The sequence below is a fragment of the Danio rerio genome, chromosome 1, assembly GCF_052040795.2.
Source record: "Danio rerio strain M-AB ecotype USA chromosome 1, GRCz13ab, whole genome shotgun sequence".
NCBI lineage: Eukaryota > Metazoa > Chordata > Actinopteri > Cypriniformes > Danionidae > Danio > Danio rerio.
Window position 1 is genome coordinate 27,189,270 of NC_141021.1, and position 22,588 is coordinate 27,211,857.

Below are 22,588 nucleotides of genomic sequence, written 5' to 3' on the forward strand. Positions count from 1 at the left end.
ATTTTGACTGTTGTGTTTTGGGACAGATCACCATTGGAATTCACACAGGAGAGGTGGTCACAGGGGTCATAGGTCAAAGAATGCCCCGTTACTGCCTGTTTGGAAACACTGTCAATCTAACAAGTCGTACAGAGACCACTGGAGAGAAAGGAAAAATTAATGTGTCTGAATACACATACAGGTGAGGGAACCATTCATTATAAAACTAAAGTAAATAGCAATGTAATATTAAAAAAAAAATTTATCAAGAATTTATGGAATAAAATACATTTAATACATTATTTTACATATTTCCATATATAGGAAAACCAATTTCTGTTATTCTGTTTTTGATCATTTGTGTTTATATATATTTTTTAAATATTTCGAAAATGAGGTAAAACTGGTCTAAATGTATTATTCTTTCATTGTACAAACATTACAATAAAATCCAATGGTCAAATTTACTGAATGAACTGTTGAATGAATGTTTACTTTAGCTCATATATTAAGTTTAAAGTATTTAAAAAGAATAAAGGTACTTGAACTCAAAAAGTTCAAGTTCAAGTTCTATTTATTTATATAGCACGTTCCCAACAGCCACAAGGCTGCACAAAGTGCTTTACAGAGAGAAAATAAACACATGATATGAGCATAAAACAGTAAAAACAGCAATAGGCACATAATAGGAAGGTACATAGAAAGATTATCATTAAAAGAGCAAAATAAAAAAATTTAAAAAAAATAATAATAATAAAATATTTTTTCCTAATTAAAAGATGCTACCACAGTTGACCAACATTAAACACGATAAGAGAACATGACCATTTTGATCCCCCTCCCCTAGCGGCAACCTCCCACTCTCTCTCTCGTAAAGCAAATGCGGAAGTAACTGAGACTGCAATTTATCGAAATTCCACTAGTCCTGGCTCCATAATAGAGCACATGTCTATTGACCAAACTGTTAAAAGTTCCAGCTTTTCAGCAGAAAAAAAATGTGTTTACAGCCTGGTACAAAGAACGATTTTGGTTCATAGAGCTTATATTATCCTTCATGACAACTGTGAGGGGGTGAATTTTTTTTACAACTCATTAGTTTTGTTTATATTAAGTTACATTAAGTCTGTGTAATTAAGGGTGTGGCCACTTGAGTGACAGCTAGGTCTCACTGGTCACCATCACTTCACCTCAGTTGGTTCAGCTTATTAGCTGATGACTCGGCATATACATCATATTTTGGTGGCTTTACACAATCAGTTGCTTTTTGGAATTAATTCTTACAATTCTTACAAAATACTTTATTGTGCTCACAATTCATTCACGTGGCCTGCATTTTCCTGGTGAGTGAAACTATATACTTATAAACCATCTCTATAAATGTATTTGTTTTATTTAAGATAATTTATCATTTATATTTTCTTTAGAACTTGAATGCACTCCAGATTCTGACAGAATGATTGTCTGACATGTTGTCTTACAGTTTTATTCCTGGATTTCATAAATAGCCTTGCGTTTACTAACACAGACTATATTTGAAGTGTTTGGAAGTAATTCCTTCTGTAGAAAAACACCATAAGAACAATGCTTAGAGGCTCAATGTATTACAACAGTGTTTTTAAAAGACTAAACACTTTATTGATGTAGTGTACAATGAGTCGCAGGTACTGTAATAAAGTATTAAGCATTTATCCCTAATAAAAGCTTGTCTAAGCAAAATGCTAGCAGGCATCAGTAGCTCCGCTCACGCTCCGCCACTTTGCCTTTGTTTGGTCACGGTTGGCCAAGCCCACTTCTTTTGTGTTCTTCAGAAACCTATGGGTGACGTCACAGATACTACATCCATATCTTTTACAGTCTATGGTGGATAGTACTGGGTGGTGGCTGGAAAGGCATCCGCTGTGTAAAACATATGCTGCAGTAGTTGCCGGTTCACTCCACTATGTCAACCCCAAAATAAATAAGGGACTAAGCCAAAGAAAAATGAATGAATGAATGATTATAATATAATATAATATAACATAACATAACATAACATAACATAATATAACATAACATAACATAACATAACATAACATAATATAATATAATATAACATAATATAATATAATATAATATAATATAATATAATATAATATAATATAATATAATATAATAACAATCATTGTTTTTATTGGTGCCATAGGCTAAGGTGATTTGAGTTGATATTATACTGTAATATACAGTAATATATGTGTTGTTTGTCGCAGGTGTTTGCAGTCTGTGGAAAATGCTGATCCTCAATTTCATTTGGAGTACAGAGGACCTGTAACCATGAAAGGAAAGAAAGAGCCAATGAAAGTGTGGTTTCTCTCACGCAAGACTTAACAGACTCGCCGCACTGATGCAGTTTGTGTTGTGTTATCAGCTACTGTGTTTATTATAAATTCTATGAATAGGAAAATGCTTTGCTTTCTACATCAAATTCAGCGTATTCTTCCCCTCTAAGGGGCCAAATTAAGAATGTTCTTCAGTGACCCCTGCATTTCAAGTGCCAATTATCTCTGATTTAAGGACAATGAAAAGATAGTGGGAAAAGGTTGTCACAGAGCTGATGATGAACAGAGCTCTTCATATTTTACACAGAAATTGATATTAATGGTACTAACTTCAGTGCCAACTATTGAACTGATTACGGAAACAGAACATCCAAATAACATAAAACTGGAACACGGTACAGATTCACTATGCAACATGCAAACCTGCTCATCAAGTGTTTGTTTCATCATGTTTTATTTATAGTAGAGGATGTGTTAGTTTACTGTAGAATACTAGCATGTCCAGAAGTAGTTTCATTTAAGCTATTGTTTGTCACTCTGTCTGATTTAAAGAATCAGTTCACAAAGTGAAAATTACTCCATAAATAACTTACTTAAAGTTAAATGTGGTTTTCTCTTCCATCCTGGCTCTTCTATTCTGTATAATGGTATTGGAGAGTGGCCTTTATTTTGAACCTAGCAAAAGCTGCTCTGACTGTGTTTGTCAACAGAAAAAAAGTTATATGCTGAATAGTAAAGTTGGCTTAAGGGTGAGTAAAATACAGTGTACTCTTTGTTTCAGAGTGAACTGTTCCTTTAAATCATGCATGACTTAAGTGTTGATATTTAAGATTAAGAGTATAGTTTTTGTTTAGTTTTAAGTATCACAGCACATTTTGCTAATGTATTACTGTATCATATTGAAAATACTCAAGTTTAACTAACAACAAATTCACCAGAATTAATTTATGTTTACATTTCCAAGGGTAATGCTCATGCTGTCGATAGCAAAATGCCTACACATTGGATTCATATTTACACTCTTGTCAGAAAAGTTGCCAAACATGTACATATAAACATTTTATGGTTGCAACAGTATGTACCTACACTACTGTTTTTGTGATTTAATGAGTAATTATTGAGTGAATTAATATATTCTGATAGTTTCTAACTGAACATTTATTTAAAAGTGAGTATATTTCATTGGTGTGAGAGTTTGTATTCATTAAATCTCACAGATAGAGTTCTTTATAGTAAACCCCATGCTTCACGATGCTTTTTATGTACACCTCTAATTCCAGCATAAACTGAAATCTTGTATTAAAATATTATTTAAAATATGTGATAGTGTGATTTGTTTTTGTTGTATGATAACCCCAAATGATATTGTTTTGTCAAGTTTTAATTGGACCTGACAAAAGTCTCGTCGCCTCTCCAAGTTTTAGGAATACCAACATATAGTAACTTGACTTCTAGTTGATCATTTGCTATCAGAAGGGGCTTATATGAAAGGCAAAGGGCCCTAGATTATGCCTAATTAAACAAAATAAAATATGATCATGCCTTGATTTTAAATTATTTAATTATGACAGTAAGGTCTGACTTTGCTTAGCCAAAAGTCTTGTCACTTAACATAAATAATGTACAGTATAGAATATTAAGTCATGGTGCAGTGGAAAAAGAATGATTGTTGTGTGAGCTTGGAGGAATGCATCCATTCATACAGTACATCTCTGCAATGACTCAGACAACCTATTAATAAAGTCATCTGGAATGGCAGAGAAAGTGTTCTTGCAAGACTCCCAGAGTTCATCAAGATTCTTTGGATTCATCTTCAATGCATATTTCTTCATCTTATCCCAGACATGCTCAATCATTTTCATGTCTGGTGACTGGGCTGGCCAATCCTGGAGCACCTTGACCTTCTTTGCTTTTAGGAACTTTGATGTGGAAGCTAAAGGAGCATATCCTGCTGAAGAATTTGCCCTCTCCTGTGGTTTGAAATGTAATGGGCAGCACAAATGTCTTGATACATCAGGGCTCGGTTTTTCAAGAGTAATCCACTAGGATTTTGGATAAGGGATTGGATCAAATCTTGAAAATGGGTTTTTCAAAAGAAAAAACGGATTACATAATTGGATTAGATCACGTAATCCAATCTTGGTTTTGATCCGGATCAAACCTTTAGTTTGGGTTTTTCAGACCTTTTTTGTAGGATTTGGATCACTTTGATCCAAAAAACCTGGATTAAACTGATCTCATCAGAAGGGTGGATTTAGCGTGAATTTCATGCCCAAAATGTAATGAAAACTTAAAAATTTAATAAATAATACTATTTTTGGATCTTACGAGATATACTATTTATTCATAAAGTTTTAATTTTATTTGTTCATCCGTCAGGCTGTAGTGATTATTGGCTTTAACGTATTCAGCCTTTCAGTATAGGCCTACAGCAAAGTAGAACGAGTTTGGCCTCATAAAATAATCCCCCAAACAGCTGTTAAAACAGACCAAAAACAATCAACTTTATTATGTCACTAATTGATATATATATATATATATATATATATATATATATATATATATATATATATATATATATATATATATATATATATATATTATATATATACATATATATATATATATATATATATATATACATATATATATATATATACATATATATATATATATATATATATATATATATATATATACATATATATATATATACATATATATATATATATATATATATATATATATATTCATCGCAATGGAAAATGTTTTTCTTTTTAGAATATTTATTAGTGATGTATGCAATGATTACAGAATAAAAAATAATGCAAAGAATGGCAATGACTAATTTTTGAAATCTCTTTCAACAATTGCAAAAAGAGACTGAAAGGGCAGAAGCACAGGTTCATCTGGTAGAGGAACAACTGACCTTGACCAAACTGCAGCAAACCAAGACCAATGACTTGAGATCTGCCTCCTAAAGACTACGCTCAGACAAGCTGCTCTCTCCACATCAGATGAGGAAGTCTGAACTTATTGTGGAGTTTTTGACATTAAGTCTTTTTATTATTTACATCTTTTTATTATTGAAACTTATTATAAATATCCTCAATCTACAGTGTTGTAGGTCTCAGATGAGCGGACTGCTGGAAGAGGATGGGGTGTTGTTTTTCTTGTTTTTATTATTATTTATTATTATTATTATTTTAATTATTATAATTTTTTTTCTTAGTTTGTGACGGTGGTTGTTTGTAATAAATAAATCTTATATACAGTTTATAATAAGAAAAAAAATAATAATAATTCAAATCTCAAAAACTGAACTCCGCGGGATTCGAACACGGGACCTCCTGCACCGCAGCCGAACGCTCAACCGCAGGTCCACGTGGGTACTGCACTAGCTGGCTTTCACACGTCCCTTAATCCCACTGCCAGCGGACCTCAAACAAAAAAAAAAAATAAAATAGTTACCAAAATTAATAAATCTTTGGGCGCCAGACAAGATTAACTTGCCAAAAATTAAATTAAAACCCTGGATAGCCGCGGCAAACACTCAACCACCATACACACAAAGAGAAGAAAATAAAGATAACCCAACACACACTTTAAATTAAATTAACTGGTATATTTTTAACAAGCAGTACAACAAAAAGGTTTTCTAAATCAAAATATATACTTTTAATCACTGTTCAGTCATAGATCATAGTCAAAATTAGCACTTCTTAGGTAACAAAAGGAAACATCAAACAAACAATTCAAACACTTCAATAATAATGTTTAGATAACCCAAAAGAAAACAAACAAACAAACAAACAAACAATAATAATGTGTGGCTGATCGACTGGAAACAAGAGAGGGAAAAATGTAAAGAAAGCCTATGTGATAACGTTGTAATGTGTGTGTGGAATGTGTGGGTGTATGAATGGATGCAAATGGACAAAAGTTACTGACCCAGGGACACCGAAGCCGTTCTGCACAGGTCCACTTTTCCCATCAGAATTTCAGACCCCTCGCACACAATACTAGAGAGATCGCCTGGTCACCACGTCCACGAATTGCTTCCACCCCTCAGTTTTTTCCTCACACAGTCATTGAAACCAACAAGCTCTCCACCTTACACCGTTCTTCTCCTCCTTCTCCAATTCTTGCCACCAAATACCCGACACCAAAACAACCAGAACTCCTTCTCTGGCCTTTTCTCCCTCTTTTATAATCTCCGATTGTTTACCTGCCCTTCCGCTTCCTCCCGACCCCCGGAAGTATTGTCTGGAAGCGATAGGAAGGACCGGTCGGAGCAGCGCCCCCTAGTGGCACTTGAGAAAAATAAACATTAAAGCATCCATCTCGCCACACTCTCCCCCCCTTCGTGAGAACAACCCATGTTGTTCAATGCTCACGAGGATTTACGTTTTTAAAATCTTTTTTGATCCTGCTGTGGGAGGATCTTTGTGCAATTTTTCTCCCTTGCTTCCAGCTCCTCTGCCGTGGGGAAACATGGTTTGAGATTACACACATGAACATTTCTCACATCCTCACCAGTGTCTTCAAGAGATACCTGGTAGTTCACAGGACCTAGTTGCTGGATAATGCGGTATGGTCCTTTCCACTTTGGAGCTAGTTTAGCACTGAAGTGATGTTGTGCACTAGAGATGGGAAAATTACGGACCCATACACGCTCTCTTTCTCTGAAGAACACGTCTCTTCTGTTCTTGTCATAGCTCCTTAACTGCCGTTTTTGAGCTTTTGTGTAATTTTCTTTGGCTTGCCTTTGTAACTGTATTATTTTGTGTACCATATCGTATGCAGGCTTGGTTGGTGAGAGATCACGTCTGTGCAGCAGTTTATCCATGGGACTGTGGATTTTCCGACCTAGGTGAAGTTCGGCAGGCGTCATCCCAATGGATTCCTGTATTGCAGAATTTAAAGCAAAACGTAACTCTGGTAAGTATGTATCCCAGGTCTTGTGGTTGTCCTCCACAAACCCTGCAATCATAGACTTCAAAGTGCGATTCACTCTTTCTGTCATGTTGGTCTGTGGGTGATAAGCAGTGGTAAGTTTTGGAGTGATGTTCCATTTTCCACACAGCTCTGTGAATAAAGAAGAAACAAACTGCGCTCCTCTGTCTGACAATATGAAGTCAGGGACTCCCCACCGAGTCAACATTTCTTGTCTTAGTATGGTGGCAATGGTCTGTGCTGTGGCATGCCGCATGGGAAACAGTTCAACCCATTTGGAGAAATAGTCGACAAATACGAGTAAGTACTCATTTTGTTTTCCAGACTTCGGCATTGGACCCATTATATCCACTCCCCACATCTCATTTGGTCGTGATGTTGTAACTTGTTGTAACTTGCCAGCAGGTTTCCGGTTGTCCCATTTGGTGACTTGACATTTGGCACAATTTTTGACATATTTTTTTATGTCTGTCCACATTCCTGGCCAATAAGCAACATCTTGTATTCGCTTGTACGTCTTGTAAATTCCCAAGTGTCCGCTTAAGGGAGTATCATGGTACCATTCTAGTACTGTTGGTCTAAGAGTAGATGGAATGACTACTTTGTAGTGAACAGTTTCATCTGCTAGGTGGGTGATGTGATACAGCTTGTCTTCCAACACAGTGTACTGGGCTTGTTCCTGTTGCTCATTTTTGGCCAGAGCTTGAAAGATCTTCATAATGTCTGTGTCTTGATGTTGTTCCTCCCAGATGGTTTGTGGGGTGACAGGGAAATCAGGCAGATCCTTTTCCGTGGTGTACAAGTTACAGCCTGGCATGAAATACATACGGGACAACGCATCAGGAGCAACATTCAGCCGTCCTTTTCTGTACTCGATCACAAAATCATAGCGTTGCAAGCGCAAGGCCCATCTCATGAGTCGACTGGCTGGTTTGGTGGAATTCATGACCCATTGCAGAGCGGAATGGTCTGTAACCACTGTAAACATTCTAGGTTCCAGGTAGTGTTGCCACTTGTCTAAAGCCCACACCACAGCCAGACACTCTTTCTCCGTGGTGGAGTAATTCACTTCTGCCTTAGTCAAGGTTCTACTGGCATAAGCAATTACTTCTTCGCCACCCTGCTCTTTACGCTGGGTCAAAACAGCCCCTAGTCCTGAGTCACTGGCATCAGTATACACAGTAAAAGGTATGTTAAGATCTGGATTGCCCAGGATGGGAGGTGTGGTAAGACAGAACTTTAGATTGTCAAATGCTTGCTGGCATAGTGAATCCCACTTGAATTGTCGTCCTTTCTTTTTCAGATTATTCAGTGGTTCAGCAATGCGTGAAAAATTTGGTACAAAACGGTGATACCATCCTGCCAGTCCTAAGAATCGCTGAACATCCTTAAGGTTTTGTGGGACTGGGTAAGCGTGAATGACCTCCACCTTCTTGGGGTCAGCTGCAACTCCTTGGTGACTCACTACGTGTCCTAGAAAGGTAATTTCAGGTAGGCAAAAGGAACATTTTTTTAGGTTTAGGGTTAGACCTGCTTTTTCCAGTCTCTCCAAGATGGTCTGGATGTCGTGAAGATGTTGGGTCAAGGTGGGTGAGTAAATGACAATGTCGTCAATATAGACGTAGCAAATTTTCCCAAGTAAATCTCTCAGGACGATTTCCATCAAACGTTGGAAGGTAGCAGGAGCATTTTTCAGTCCAAAGGGCATAACATTGAAATGATATAACCCTCTAGAGGTGATGAATGCAGTCATCAACTTGCTTTTGTCATCCATTGGTACCTGCCAAAATCCACAGTTGAGGTCCAAGGATGAGAATGTGGATGCTCCAGAAAGAGACTCTAAAATCTCTGTGATGTTAGGTATTGGATAAGCATCACTTTCTGTCATCGCATTTAATTTTCTGTAGTCCACACAGAACCTAAGACTGTTGTCTTTCTTAGGAACAAGAACTACTGGAGATGCCCATGGAGAACAAGACTGTTCGATGACACCAGCCTTTAGCATCTCTTCAATCTGTTCCTCTACTATGGCTTGTTTTCCAGGTGTCAACCGATAAGGACGTTGCTTAACGGGTACTGGGTGAGTGGTGTAAATGCAATGTTGAAGAACAGTGGTTCTTCCAAGCTGAAGAGTACAGACTTTTGGGTTTGACTGGAGAAGATGAAGTAACTGTGGCTTACTTTCTAGTGGTAAGTGTGCTTCGGCAACAACCATCTCAATCAGAGCTTGATCATCACTACTGGGTGCAAGTTGGGATACTACTGGAAACGGTAATGGTGGAGGAATAGAGCTGAGCAGAGATAGTGTCTTACTTGAATGTTGGGTTTGTGCATTTTTGTTCAAATGTTGGGATCTTCCCACAGGAACACTAGCATGTCCAGGTTGAAAAGGGTACTCTTCATTAGGGTTGGACTTAAAAGAGTATGTCTGGTCAACCACATTAATCTGTAGACCACTTGAATAAATGAAATCTAAACCCAAGACTACAGAGTAAGCCAAGGCTTTTGGAGTGAGAATGGCAGCTTGAGTAGGAAAAACTTTGTTATGCAATATGATATCAAAATTCGTCCATCCTAAAGGAACTTCGGCTTCTCCATTGGCCAGATAGAGTGTGCCAAGTGTCCAGGGATGGAGGCTGGCTTGGGGATCGATCTCCTTCCACAAACTCTCATGGAGTAAAGTGTAACTGGCACCCGTATCCAATATGGCTTTTCCTCTCCAAGCCCCAATGTAAATTGGAACTATCAGCTGTTGTGGTATGACCACAGATTTAGTAACAGTCGACTTGGGTAATAACTTTGAAGGAAGTGTAACAGACATGGCATTGTTAGATGGATTACCTCCGTGCTTTTGGGTCTGAAAATAACGTTTATTTCCAGTAGGAGGAGGGTGACTAGATGATTGAGTGGTTTGCACAGAGGAGGAATAGTGAGGACAACTACCTGGTGGATGCAGACCTTTGCATCTCCAACACAAAACTGGAGGTTTCTCAACTCGGTTGGGGGCAATTCTTTGTGATGAGGGTTGAGTCACATGTTCTACATAATGTAACTGCTGAACATAATCCTTCTCAAGCTGAAGCCCCAGTTTAACCAACTCATCCACTGTATGGACACGGCTTCGAAGTTGGCTGGCTAGGTGAGGTTTTATGTTTTTTAGAATCATTTTTACTAATTCACTCTCAGTTAATGTGGGCTTCCATCGTTTACACATTGCTCTGTATGTAAAAGCAAAGTCTCTAATTGACTCTTTCTCTGCTTGTGTTCTAGTTCTAACCCTCTCTGCCAGCTCATCCTCATAGTCTTCTGAAAGGAAAGCTGAGAGAAAAGCAGTTTCAAACTCACTCCATGTGGAAATAGCAGAGCGAGCCACTTCCCACCAATCCCGGGCTGTACCGTACAGGACAGTGCGGAAGGTAGCTAGGATGTCTGGATCATCTAGAGGGTGTAAGGCCAGGAAATCTTTGCAGCGTGTTACATATAGCAGTGGATCAGCATCATCCGAAGGTCTTCCAAACGTTGGAAAAGTTAACTTTAAATGATCACTTTTTATAACAGGTGTTTGAAAAGGCATTGGAGCAGTCACTGAAGATGAAGACTGTGTTGAAACTGATACAGGTGCACTGCTTGGAGGATCAGACACTTGCTTTATAGGTGGGATGACATCACTTATTTCTGTTTGAAGATTGTCAAGTTGGTTTTTTATGGCATTAATTTCAGTGCTGCAGTGATTTAGATCACTGGAAAGGCGTTCAAAATTCTTGTCAGAGTGTTCCTTGGTAGCTTGAATATCCTTCTGCAATTCCAACTGAGCTTGTTCCACCATGAAGCGAATCTCTAAAATTAAGGTACTTTCACTCCTTTGGATTTCTTGTGTCACCATCACCTTCACAGCTTTAGTGAGTTGATCCGCTGTCTCTGTGTCATCTTTTCGTTGTGCAGTTAAGGTGTTCAGGAGTTGCTGATGAGTGGATTCCATTTTTGCAAGCTTTGCTTCATGCAGGGAAAAAGATTTAGACGATTTTTCGGTGAGTTCCTTCACAGCTTTATCTTGCCGTTTCAGACAGTCAAATACACGATCCCAGTTTCCTTGTACATGAGCAGTAAGTTGATGAATTTCTCTTCCAGGTGTAGGGAGGTATCCAGGAAGAGCATGCTGGGTTGCTGTGGAGGGCGGTGATTCTACCATGGATGCACTTGTGCACAGTTGCATTGGGTCAGGTTGAACTGTAGAAGTAACACCTGGAGTGGTGGTGTGGAAATGCACTTGAGTCCTTCCATAAGGGTCTAACTGAGTGGGTGTGGAGTGGTATGTGGGAATGTTGGAAGGTGATGAGAACTGTCTTTGCTGCATTGGTGGCCAAACTGGAGTGGCTATATCTGGTGGATCAATATCCACGGAAGTTGAAGGGGAAGGATTGACGTTGGCCATGTTTATAGTGTGTATGAGTGTAATCTAAGGGTTTTGAAAAAATAAAAATCAAAAAAGAAAATGTTGACTTTTTAGGCAATGTGGTCACAAAAATATATATAGAGAGAGAGGTCAAAAGTACCACAAGTACCAAATTCACAAGGTATACAAAATCAGTACAATTCCTGTACAATGACACAAATGTTCTATAACAACTTTTTTTTTTTTTTTTTTTTTTAACAAAATTGTTTTTTTTTTCCAAAGTCTTTGTCAGTAAAGCAAAACAGTTCAAAAAGTCAAAAGGTTGTTGTCAACTGAAATCAGTCAAACAATTCAAATGAGTTTCAAAGTTCAAAATTTCCCAAAATAAAGTAAGGTTTCAATGGTGTTCAATGTCTTTTAAAGTGTTCAGTTTTTTTTTTTTTTTAAGTGTTCAGGGTCCCTGTTTGGGCGCCACTTATGTGACGGTGGTTGTTTGTAATAAATAAATCTTATATACAGTTTATAATAAGAAAAAAAATAATAATAATTCAAATCTCAAAAACTGAACTCCGCGGGATTCGAACACGGGACCTCCTGCACCGCAGCCGAACGCTCAACCGCAGGTCCACGTGGGTACTGCACTAGCTGGCTTTCACACGTCCCTTAATCCCACTGCCAGCGGACCTCAAACAAAAAAAAAAAATAAAATAGTTACCAAAATTAATAAATCTTTGGGCGCCAGACAAGATTAACTTGCCAAAAATTAAATTAAAACCCTGGATAGCCGCGGCAAACACTCAACCACCATACACACAAAGAGAAGAAAATAAAGATAACCCAACACACACTTTAAATTAAATTAACTGGTATATTTTTAACAAGCAGTACAACAAAAAGGTTTTCTAAATCAAAATATATACTTTTAATCACTGTTCAGTCATAGATCATAGTCAAAATTAGCACTTCTTAGGTAACAAAAGGAAACATCAAACAAACAATTCAAACACTTCAATAATAATGTTTAGATAACCCAAAAGAAAACAAACAAACAAACAAACAAACAATAATAATGTGTGGCTGATCGACTGGAAACAAGAGAGGGAAAAATGTAAAGAAAGCCTATGTGATAACGTTGTAATGTGTGTGTGGAATGTGTGGGTGTATGAATGGATGCAAATGGACAAAAGTTACTGACCCAGGGACACCGAAGCCGTTCTGCACAGGTCCACTTTTCCCATCAGAATTTCAGACCCCTCGCACACAATACTAGAGAGATCGCCTGGTCACCACGTCCACGAATTGCTTCCACCCCTCAGTTTTTTCCTCACACAGTCATTGAAACCAACAAGCTCTCCACCTTACACCGTTCTTCTCCTCCTTCTCCAATTCTTGCCACCAAATACCCGACACCAAAACAACCAGAACTCCTTCTCTGGCCTTTTCTCCCTCTTTTATAATCTCCGATTGTTTACCTGCCCTTCCGCTTCCTCCCGACCCCCGGAAGTATTGTCTGGAAGCGATAGGAAGGACCGGTCGGAGCAGCGCCCCCTAGTGGCACTTGAGAAAAATAAACATTAAAGCATCCATCTCGCCACAAGTTTTCATTTCAAATAAAAATAAAGTTATATTGACCCCATGCTATTCTACTCTTTACATATCTATAGTTCTACATTGTGATGTCATATGCTGTTTGAGCACTGGTTATCCAGATTTAGTGATCCTGAAAAGTTCCTATCCAGATCAGATTGATCCAATCCGATGTTGCTTTGAAAAACTGGCTCAAAAAATGAGCTGGATTACGTGATCACGGATCGCAAAAACAGGATTACTAAATCTGGATCAATTTTATCCGGATTAAACCTTTTGAAAAACCGGGCCCAGGTTGTTAATGTTGTTATCCACTCTGCAGATCCCTCCAGATTTCAAAAATTTAATGGTGAAGATTATGAAGATGCGCAGTGGGTAGCATGATTGCCTCACAGCAAGAAGGTCACTGTTTGAGCCTCGGCTGGGTCAGTTGGCATTTCTGTGTAGAGTTTGCATGTTCTCCCTGGGTTGTCGTGGGTTGCCTCTGGATGCTCTGGTTTATCCCAGAAGTTCAAAGACATGCGCTGTAGGTGAATTGGGTAAGCTAAAAATGTCTGTTGTGAATGTGTGTGGGAGATTCCCAGTGATGGATTGCAGCTGGAAGGGCATGCACTGCGAAAAAACATTGGCGGTTCATTCCGCTCTGGCGACCCCATTAATTAACGGACTAAGCCGAAAAGAAAATGAATGAATGAATGATTATAAAGATGAAGTGTTTATAAATAGTTAGCAATTTGTGATCTCCACTGTATTGTTTTGAAAGTTACTTCAGGACATTCTTCATCTATCACTGTCGATAGTCAGTGGTAAGATGGTGTAGGTGTAGATAGAGGTAAAAACTCTGTTTTTTTTTTTTTTTTTCATATTTAGAACAGTAAATCAGATCTGTATCGTTGTCTTGATCATGATTGGTGTGTAGGCACCTTTATTTAAAAAAAATGCTGGCTTTACAGCCAGACTTTAATAACCCTTAAAGCAATAGCCTACTACTTGTACATGACTGGAATCACTCCAGCCAAACTTGACCAGCCTGATATTACTGCAAATACCTCCGTCTTGTGGTACAAATAAGTAAGTACATTCTTTTAAAAATAGCTCTGAAGTGTTGCAATGAAAACCAATGGCTAAAATCGTTCTGAAGCACTATGACCCCAATATTTTCAATATTTCCACTTCCACAGAGAAGTAGATAATAGATAGTTAGTTAATCATTGCCTTTTAATAGTTAATCATTACCTTCTGAACAAATTGTGCTAGCAGTTACTACTCCTCTGTAGTAAAATACATAACCATGCCAAGCGCATAAGGCAATTGATTATGTAAGATTAAAGCATCATAAAAACAAATTGTTTTGGATTGTGTCTAAACTCTGAGTACATCAGAGAACTGTTTATTTCCCAGTGATAGTGTGCAAATGCAAATTGTAGGATTATTGGACTAGAGCAACCATGCATGACTTTACAAACCTGATTAATAAACAACCTTTTATGTTTCACAGAAGAACTGTGCTGGAAAATTGCAGATTAGCACGCATATAAATCCCAAATGCTTCAGGGGAACATACTGGATTTGTAAAACCACATGTTATGTCTATAAGCACTATTTTTCTTTTAAGAAGCTAATACTTTTACCAAATAAGATGAGTTAGGTTATGATAAAAAATAAATGTTGTTGTTTTTTTCCATTCATAAAAAATAATGATCAAATGTTTTACTCACACATGTTAAGCAAATAATATTTCATTTTCATTCATTTTCTTTTTGGCTTAGTCCCTTTATTGATCTAGTATTGTCACAGCAGAATGAACCACCAACTTACCCAGCATATGTTTTACGCAGCAGATGCCCTTCCAGCTGCAACCCATCACTGGGAAACACCCATACACTCACAGTCACACAGTTTAGCCTACGCAATTCACCTATATATTCATCACATATCTTTGGACTTGTGGGGGAAACCGGAAACTCCACACAGAAATGCCAACTGACCCAGCTGAGGTTCAAACCAGCCCTTCTTACTGTGAGGTGACAGCGCTAGCCATTGCGCCACCGCTCCACCCTTTATTTTAATTTATTTAATTGAATTTATTTTATTGTATTTGTCCTAAATTGCCAGTACAATCAGTACAATCATTAGAATGGTTTCTGAAGGTTCATGCCTGTAATAACTGCTTTATATTTAAATTTGTCTATAGCAATAAGATTTAGTAATAATATTAATAATTTTATATTCTATTCTATTATTATATTATATATACATTTTCACACTAAACCGAAAAGAGACTTCTTATTAACGACCTCAAAAAAATAACTAAATCTGAAAAAGATCACTGTTACGCAGATTCTGCAAATTCTACAAAATGTTTGTAGTAAATATAGTATAAAAGATGTTTTTAGCTTACTTTTTACATTATTTTATACATTTAAACATGCATTAAATCAATTATTATCAGCTTGGACCTTTTCTTGTCCCTACTCTTAGTGGGACGATGCCAAAGGTCTTACAATGGGACGATACCAAAGGTCTTCAGAGGTCTTATTTAATTGCACTGTTAAGAGATTAAGGATAAGGTAATGATGAGATAAACCATCATCAGAGATTATCATGTCTCAGTTTGATATCTCGTCTCTTTATCTTGTCATGGAGCCTCCAGATAAAACTTCCACACTGCATGTTGCTTAATTTGAATCATTTGCAGGCTTTGTACACTATTCATCATTACAGATAATGCTGAAGCTGTTCTTTCACAGCCTTGCATCAATATTTACAACATTTTCAAACAATACAAGGGGATAATTCAGTAATACAATTTAAAATAAGGTTCCAATAACTATATTACTAATAACTAACAATGAGCAAAATACATAATGCTGTTATTTTAGTATAACTGGATGAGTACTGCAGATTTTAAATAAAATATTCAGGGAATTATTGTCGTTACTGTATAATGTTGGTGAATGTATGGTCTGTTTTTGACATTTGTGTGCATTTATTTTTATATCTAAAGTGTTTTATAGATTTGCATTTTAATATTAGTAGTAAATGCAAAGGATAAATACTTTATCTTTAAATTAAAAATATTATTATGCATTACTTATCTGTGATAAATATATCGTATGTGTTATGTTACTGATAAAATGTTACAATAATAATGGTTCGGTTAGGGTTAAGGTTTTAGGACAAAACACAACTGTTCATTAGTATTCAGATCAGATCTATGAAATAATATTGGCAGGTGCAAATTTTCATTTTAATAATGTACTAGTACTGTAAATATTTGAGTTAGCTTTAGAACTGGCTTTGAAGTATATTCACTGGTAGCTGTCTGTTAAGTAGAACTGCACAAAAAAAAGGTACGAGGAAGAACGAAGCATTGCCATATACTGTATTCTCAATTTTAGCTGCAATAGCTGCACTTTTGTAGTAAAAAGTTCTTCAAAGACCCTTTTTATATAGTGTGAAGAACTTTTCAATAATCTTAAAACATTTTTCTACATAAATAAAATTTTTGTGCAATGAAATATTTCAAAAAGTACTTTATAAAACCAACCATTCATGTCAACACAGAGCCTTAAAATAATTGTTACCAGTATTTCTCAATAGCCAATGAGGCATGCAGCAAGATTGTAAACTAATTTAACTGTAACCATTAAATCTAAAGTTTTGACCTTTGACCTTTCACCACAATTGTTTAAAAATCAATACATGTGGCTAGAATTCATAGCTTTCAAACACTCTTCATAGTCCCTCAGTAGTTACTGCAACACAAGGCACTTACTAGTATAACAGACACACCCTACACAGTTTAAACAGCAAACAATTCAAACAAAAGCAGGACTTTGTTATGAGAACAACAGAGCGTGTATGTTTGACCATCGCAGTACAAGTGAGTGCTTGTTCTCAGGACTTGAAATCTCCGCTCTTTGCACAATCAATGAATAAGCAAGGCATGCTGGGATGTGTGTAACATATAGCCTGTTGGGCGGGTGAGATTTATACTTGGTGAGCTTTACTCGGCCACATCAGCATGAAGATAATACTCAGATAAGGCAACGCTTCGCCACTCGCACAGGTATAAAAGAGTGGCTCGGGGTAAAGTTAGGCCACTGTCAGGATCACACAACAGTCTGTCATCATCATGACCTTCAACGGGACCTGGAAAGTCGACCGCAATGAGAACTACGAGAAGTTCATGGAACAAATGGGTAAGTGATGAATAATAATCGATGCTTGCTTGAGTGAGTTGATTGATTAAGTGAGATTTACTGCATTCCTTTAACAGGCGTCAACATGGTGAAAAGGAAACTGGCTGCCCATGACAACCTGAAGATCACCCTGGAGCAGACCGGAGACAAGTTCAACGTGAAGGAAGTCAGCACTTTCCGCACACTGGAAATTAACTTTACTCTGGGCGTCACCTTTGACTATTCTCTGGCAGACGGCACTGAGCTCACAGTAAGCACAGTCATTGCTGATTTCAGATGCATAAGCGTGGTTCCATAGTAAGCCCATAACATTCAATCTGCACAAAGGGTTCTTTATAGTGTGCTGACTGCACTTTTTTTTAAGAATTTTTATTTTAAACATTGTTATACAAATTGACAAAGGTTTAATTTTTCAGTTTAGCAAAAAATAAAAATAGTAAATTAAATAAATTAAAAGAAGTTAATACAAAAAACATCAAGAATAATATAGATTCAAAATAACTTAACACACTTTGAGAGAAAAAAATAAAATAACAATATTAATGTTAAATAATACAGCAATAACATATTTGTCTAATCTATATACTTTCAATGTCAGTTTAAGAAAAGTCACCATCACCATTTCTCCAAAAAGCCATAGAAGATTTTCCAAATAGACCAAAATAAATGAATTTTGTTTTCCAAAAAAATAGGTTTGCTGTCTGCACCTTTACTACTAGTTTCTTCAAATGTTTCCAGTTCATAGTCTTTAACATTCTCTGGTGCACATAATGTGCTGTGAAAGAACAAAAAATGTAACTAATTTATAAACACTAAAGACCTTATTTTACTTAAAAAAACACACATTTTTGAAAAACCTGCAGCAAATGTTGACCACAGCTGGTCTCTACATAGGAAAAAAAATGGTTATTTGATTATTTCAAATTTTCTGCACACTGGGTTCTTATAAGAACTGTTCACTGAAAGATTTTTGGAGAACCAAAAAAAAGGGGTAAAAAAAATCAAGAGCAAAGGTTGAGAGGTATTGAATGATGATGTAACCATCCCACATAGAAATCTGACATAGTCCTTTGACAATATATGCAAATTGCTTGTCTGAGACACAAGTTCATATTTGTATTTTGCAAATATAAAATATAAGTCATATATGCAGCATCCACTACCAGTCAAAAGTTTGGGGTCAGTGCGATTTTTAAATGTTTTAAAATAAGCTTCTTCTGCTCACCAAGGCTGCATTTATTTAAACAAAAATACAGTACAAATTGTAAAATTGTATATAACTTTTCAAAAGTAGTTTATCATTTAATTTAATCATTTATTCCACTGATTTTAATGGTGAATTTTTAGCATTACTCCAGTCTTCAGAGTCACAGGATCCTTCAGACATCCCTCTTATATTAAATATTATTGTTATTATTATTATTATTATTGTTATTATTATTATTATTATTGTTGTTGTTGTTGTTATAATAATAATAATAATAATAATAATAATTATTATTATTATTATTATTATTATTATTATTGATAATAGTAAAAAAAACAATAATTACTGAAGTATTAATTTCATTTAAAACTACATTTAAATTTTAATAATTGTTTTTTTAATTACATTTAATAAATGCTACCTTGATGAACAGTATAATAACAAATGAAAATACCTGACCCCAAACTTTTGGTATATTTTAAATACATATACAGTATATTTCAGCCTAAACGAAATTCTAAATATGTAAATATATATTACAACATATTACTTATTTATATATACTTATTACTTATATAACATACATATATAATATACTTATATAACATTTATGCATATTTATTCTAATTCCAATGGTTGGAAAAAATATACAGTATGTATGTGGCCATATATTTCAAAATATGTTGCATATATGACATATATTGTAGGTGAAATCCAAATATGAACTTGTATCTCATATTTGCAATTTGCACATCCTGCCATGAATCAGATTTGTAAAGAGGATACCATGAAATAGTGTAAAAAAAAAAAAAAAAAACTATTCCACACAATTTATGCATGTTATACTTACACAAATCGATTTATTTACTGTAAGTGGATTAAAGATAAACAATTAAGTTTTCCAAAAAATCTTTAGAATTGTGTTGTTGCAACTCATTTTAAACAAGTAGATTAAACAAACAGCAAAAAACATTTTCTAAGTGTCATGTTGTACAATGGCTTACTGACTATTTTTGCTGCATCATTGTGCTTTATTGATAAGCAACAAAGTTCAGGCTTTGAGTATAGCAGAGAAGAATAAATTAATTACATAACACATGTTTTACAAGCTTTCTGGAGAGAAAATCACTAACCGGTCAACTAGATCTGGCGCCGCTTGAAAATGAGCCTGACCTTTGACTTTCTGATTGCAGGGATCCTGGGTCATAGAGGGAGACACGCTCAAGGGGACTTTCACACGCAAGGACAACGGAAAGGTACTAACAACAGTCAGGACTATCGTTAATGGTGAACTTGTACAGGTGAGGAGTTGTTTCTTATATATTATGACGAATGTTTGGATTTCCTGTAAAGTAGTGTTCTCACTTTTTGCATTTGCTTACAGAGCTATAGCTATGATGGAGTCGAGGCCAAGAGGATTTTCAAGAGGGCTTAAACTGTTATCTGCACTCCCAATGTCAAACTTACAACTGAAGTGGGACAATATGAAACTTTATAGTGTTTAAATATTTAACCTGAAAATAGCTTTAATGATTGGCAGCCCTAAAGTTTACAAAACATTTATGTAAATCGTGTCATTTGCACTGTGAGTTTTGATATTTATGATAATAAAGCTATCTTAAGGCCCTTTTGTGAATGGATTTAATACGTGTCGTGATTCATGTTGGATAAATGTATTTTTCTGACAGATTTGTTGTGAAATCTTTATTGGAGGAGTTAAATCTAGTTTTATCGACATGGTTAGATTAACATTTGAAATAACAATAAAAGTTTCTATTTTATTTTTAACCCTATAGTAGTTTTTATACTCTATAGTAGTTGAACAATTGTTTATATAAAAAAAAAAACAAAAAAAAAACAATGGCATTAACCTTCAGCACATATCAATAAGATCATAAGGATGTAGAGAATAAATGTTGCTCTGAGAGTTTCTGTCCAAATTCTGGGAATGTTCACAGTTCCGAGAATGTTCTCAGAATGTCTGCTCATAACATATATATATATATATATATATATATATATATATATATATATATATATATATATATATATATATATATATATATATATATATACATATATACATATATATATATATATATATATATATATATATATATATATATATATATATCAATTCATTCATTTTTTTGTCGGCTTAGTCCCCATATTAATACGGGGTCGCCACAGCGGAATAAACCGCCAACTTATCCAGCACATTTTTACGCAGCAGATGCTCTTCCAGCCGCAACCCATCTCTGGGAAACATCCACACACACATTCACACACTACGGACAACATGCCGGCTCAAAGCGGATTTTTCCGTCCTTATATCAACAAAAATGCATTCTGACACGCCCTGAAAGTGTTTACGCCCTGCGTTTTGCACATGGACCATCAAAATAGAGCCCACTGTCATCACAGGCAAAGAATGACTGGATTTTAAAGACTGAAAGTACATATTCATTTTTTTTTTCAGATTCAAAAAACAAACAGACAGACAAAGACACATTTTTCATAAGTGATAGAACATTTGAAGTTTATTAAACAAAGAATAAAAATAACTGCATAGACATCTCCAAAAATATATAGCAGATATAATATTACATTATTTGTTCATTTTTAGTTAGGTCAATATTTTGCATGAATAAAATTGCAGGAAGGCACTCCACAAATAACCTCTAGGGAGTATGTACAAAGGTCCATTTGCAATGAAATTAAAGTCGACACAATTGCTTGCTGTCTTAGTCTTTAAGACTCTGTCTTTAGGACTAAAATACTTCTTTCTTATATATATATATATATATATATATATATATATATATATATATATATATATATATATATATATATATATATATATATATATATATATATATATATATATATATATATAAAATCTGTCACAATTCAATAATAGATAATAAATAATTTTGTTATTCAGCATAAAATGGTCATTCCTGTTTACAAGCAAACACAAATTCAAGCCAAAGTGCATACTGCCCTCCTGTGGATGGCTTTGATAAGATACTCGAAGGTCACAATTTACAGGAAGAGGGTACAAAAGGATGAGTCTCTGTTACACTGCCCTCAGTCTCAAATACAAATGCATTGAAATTACAAGTAGAAAAACAATCCATATTTTTCAACTTCTTTGGCAATTCTCTTGCATTACTTCTCAGTGGGTCACCAGGACCTGATAAGAAAGAAGACTACAGATTATTCTGCATGGTCTTTATATAAAGTACTGGGAAAAAAGTATGAATACACAAACTCAGTATGTATATTGTACATATATGACTTAATTTTGTTGCTAGGTTACACAGTATGTCTCAAACAGGTTGGTGCTTTCAAAGCACGTTGTTACAAAGTATGAATAGTCAAGCCTTGTCAATGTTCTTGTTCGTATTATTTTACTATATATAGTAATATGTATTTGACTTTTTTTCTTTATTCCAAGAGAAATGAATTTTTAAAAGAAACCTACCCTCTACTTATAATGCAAGACAGGGCTCTACAGTATATGTAGTTCATATTTGCTGTTAAAAAATCCATATTTAAGCAGTTTTAAAATAGTCCACATGACCTCAGCTGACAAATAAAAGTCTTTTCCTAGACTGAAGCATCAAGTATACAGTATATGCAGTTCTTGTCATGCAAGAGATCCCGTAAATACATCACAGCTGGTTCAAGATGATCGTATTTACTTCAAATTAAATTTTATATTAAATTATATAATATTTACCCATTTACCAAACACATTTACCAAAAAAGATAAAGAATTTTGGTAGCGAAGACCCTTATTCATTATGTGGATTATTTTCAAACTACACAAATATTTTAGACAGTCAAAAAAATGTATACATTAGTTGTACTTAAAAATGTTTACGTATGTATGTACGTATGTATGTATGTACGTATGTATGTATGTATGTATGTATGTATG

General features: G+C 35.4%; 3 protein-coding genes across 5 annotated transcripts in view; 2 read left to right on the plus strand and 1 right to left on the minus strand.

The window, feature by feature from the left end:
- gucy1b1 (guanylate cyclase 1 soluble subunit beta 1) overlaps positions 1-2,463 on the plus strand; it is a 39,831-nt gene extending 37,368 nt beyond the window's left edge. Inside the window, 2 exon segments of the mRNA NM_001251945.3 lie at positions 27-181; positions 2,226-2,463. Of these exon segments, the coding sequence (NP_001238874.1) occupies positions 27-181; positions 2,226-2,343 (273 nt within the window). The 3' untranslated portion in view covers positions 2,344-2,463.
- Positions 2,464-17,356: 14,893 nt separating this feature from the next.
- Positions 17,357-20,282, plus strand: fabp2 (fatty acid binding protein 2, intestinal). Its single transcript, NM_131431.1, is given in 4 exon segments — positions 17,357-17,435; positions 17,513-17,685; positions 19,836-19,943; positions 20,027-20,282. Coding segments are annotated over 4 exon segments (399 nt in total). The 5' UTR covers positions 17,357-17,368; the 3' UTR covers positions 20,078-20,282.
- An 871-nt stretch (positions 20,283-21,153) lies between these two features.
- usp53b (ubiquitin specific peptidase 53b) overlaps positions 21,154-22,588 on the minus strand; it is a 66,106-nt gene continuing 64,671 nt past the window's right edge. For all 3 annotated transcript variants that reach the window (XM_087237215.1, XM_087237214.1, XM_087237216.1), the window contains one exon: positions 21,154-21,838. The gene's annotated coding sequence lies outside the window, so the exon portion shown is untranslated. The remainder of the gene's footprint in view (positions 21,839-22,588) is intronic.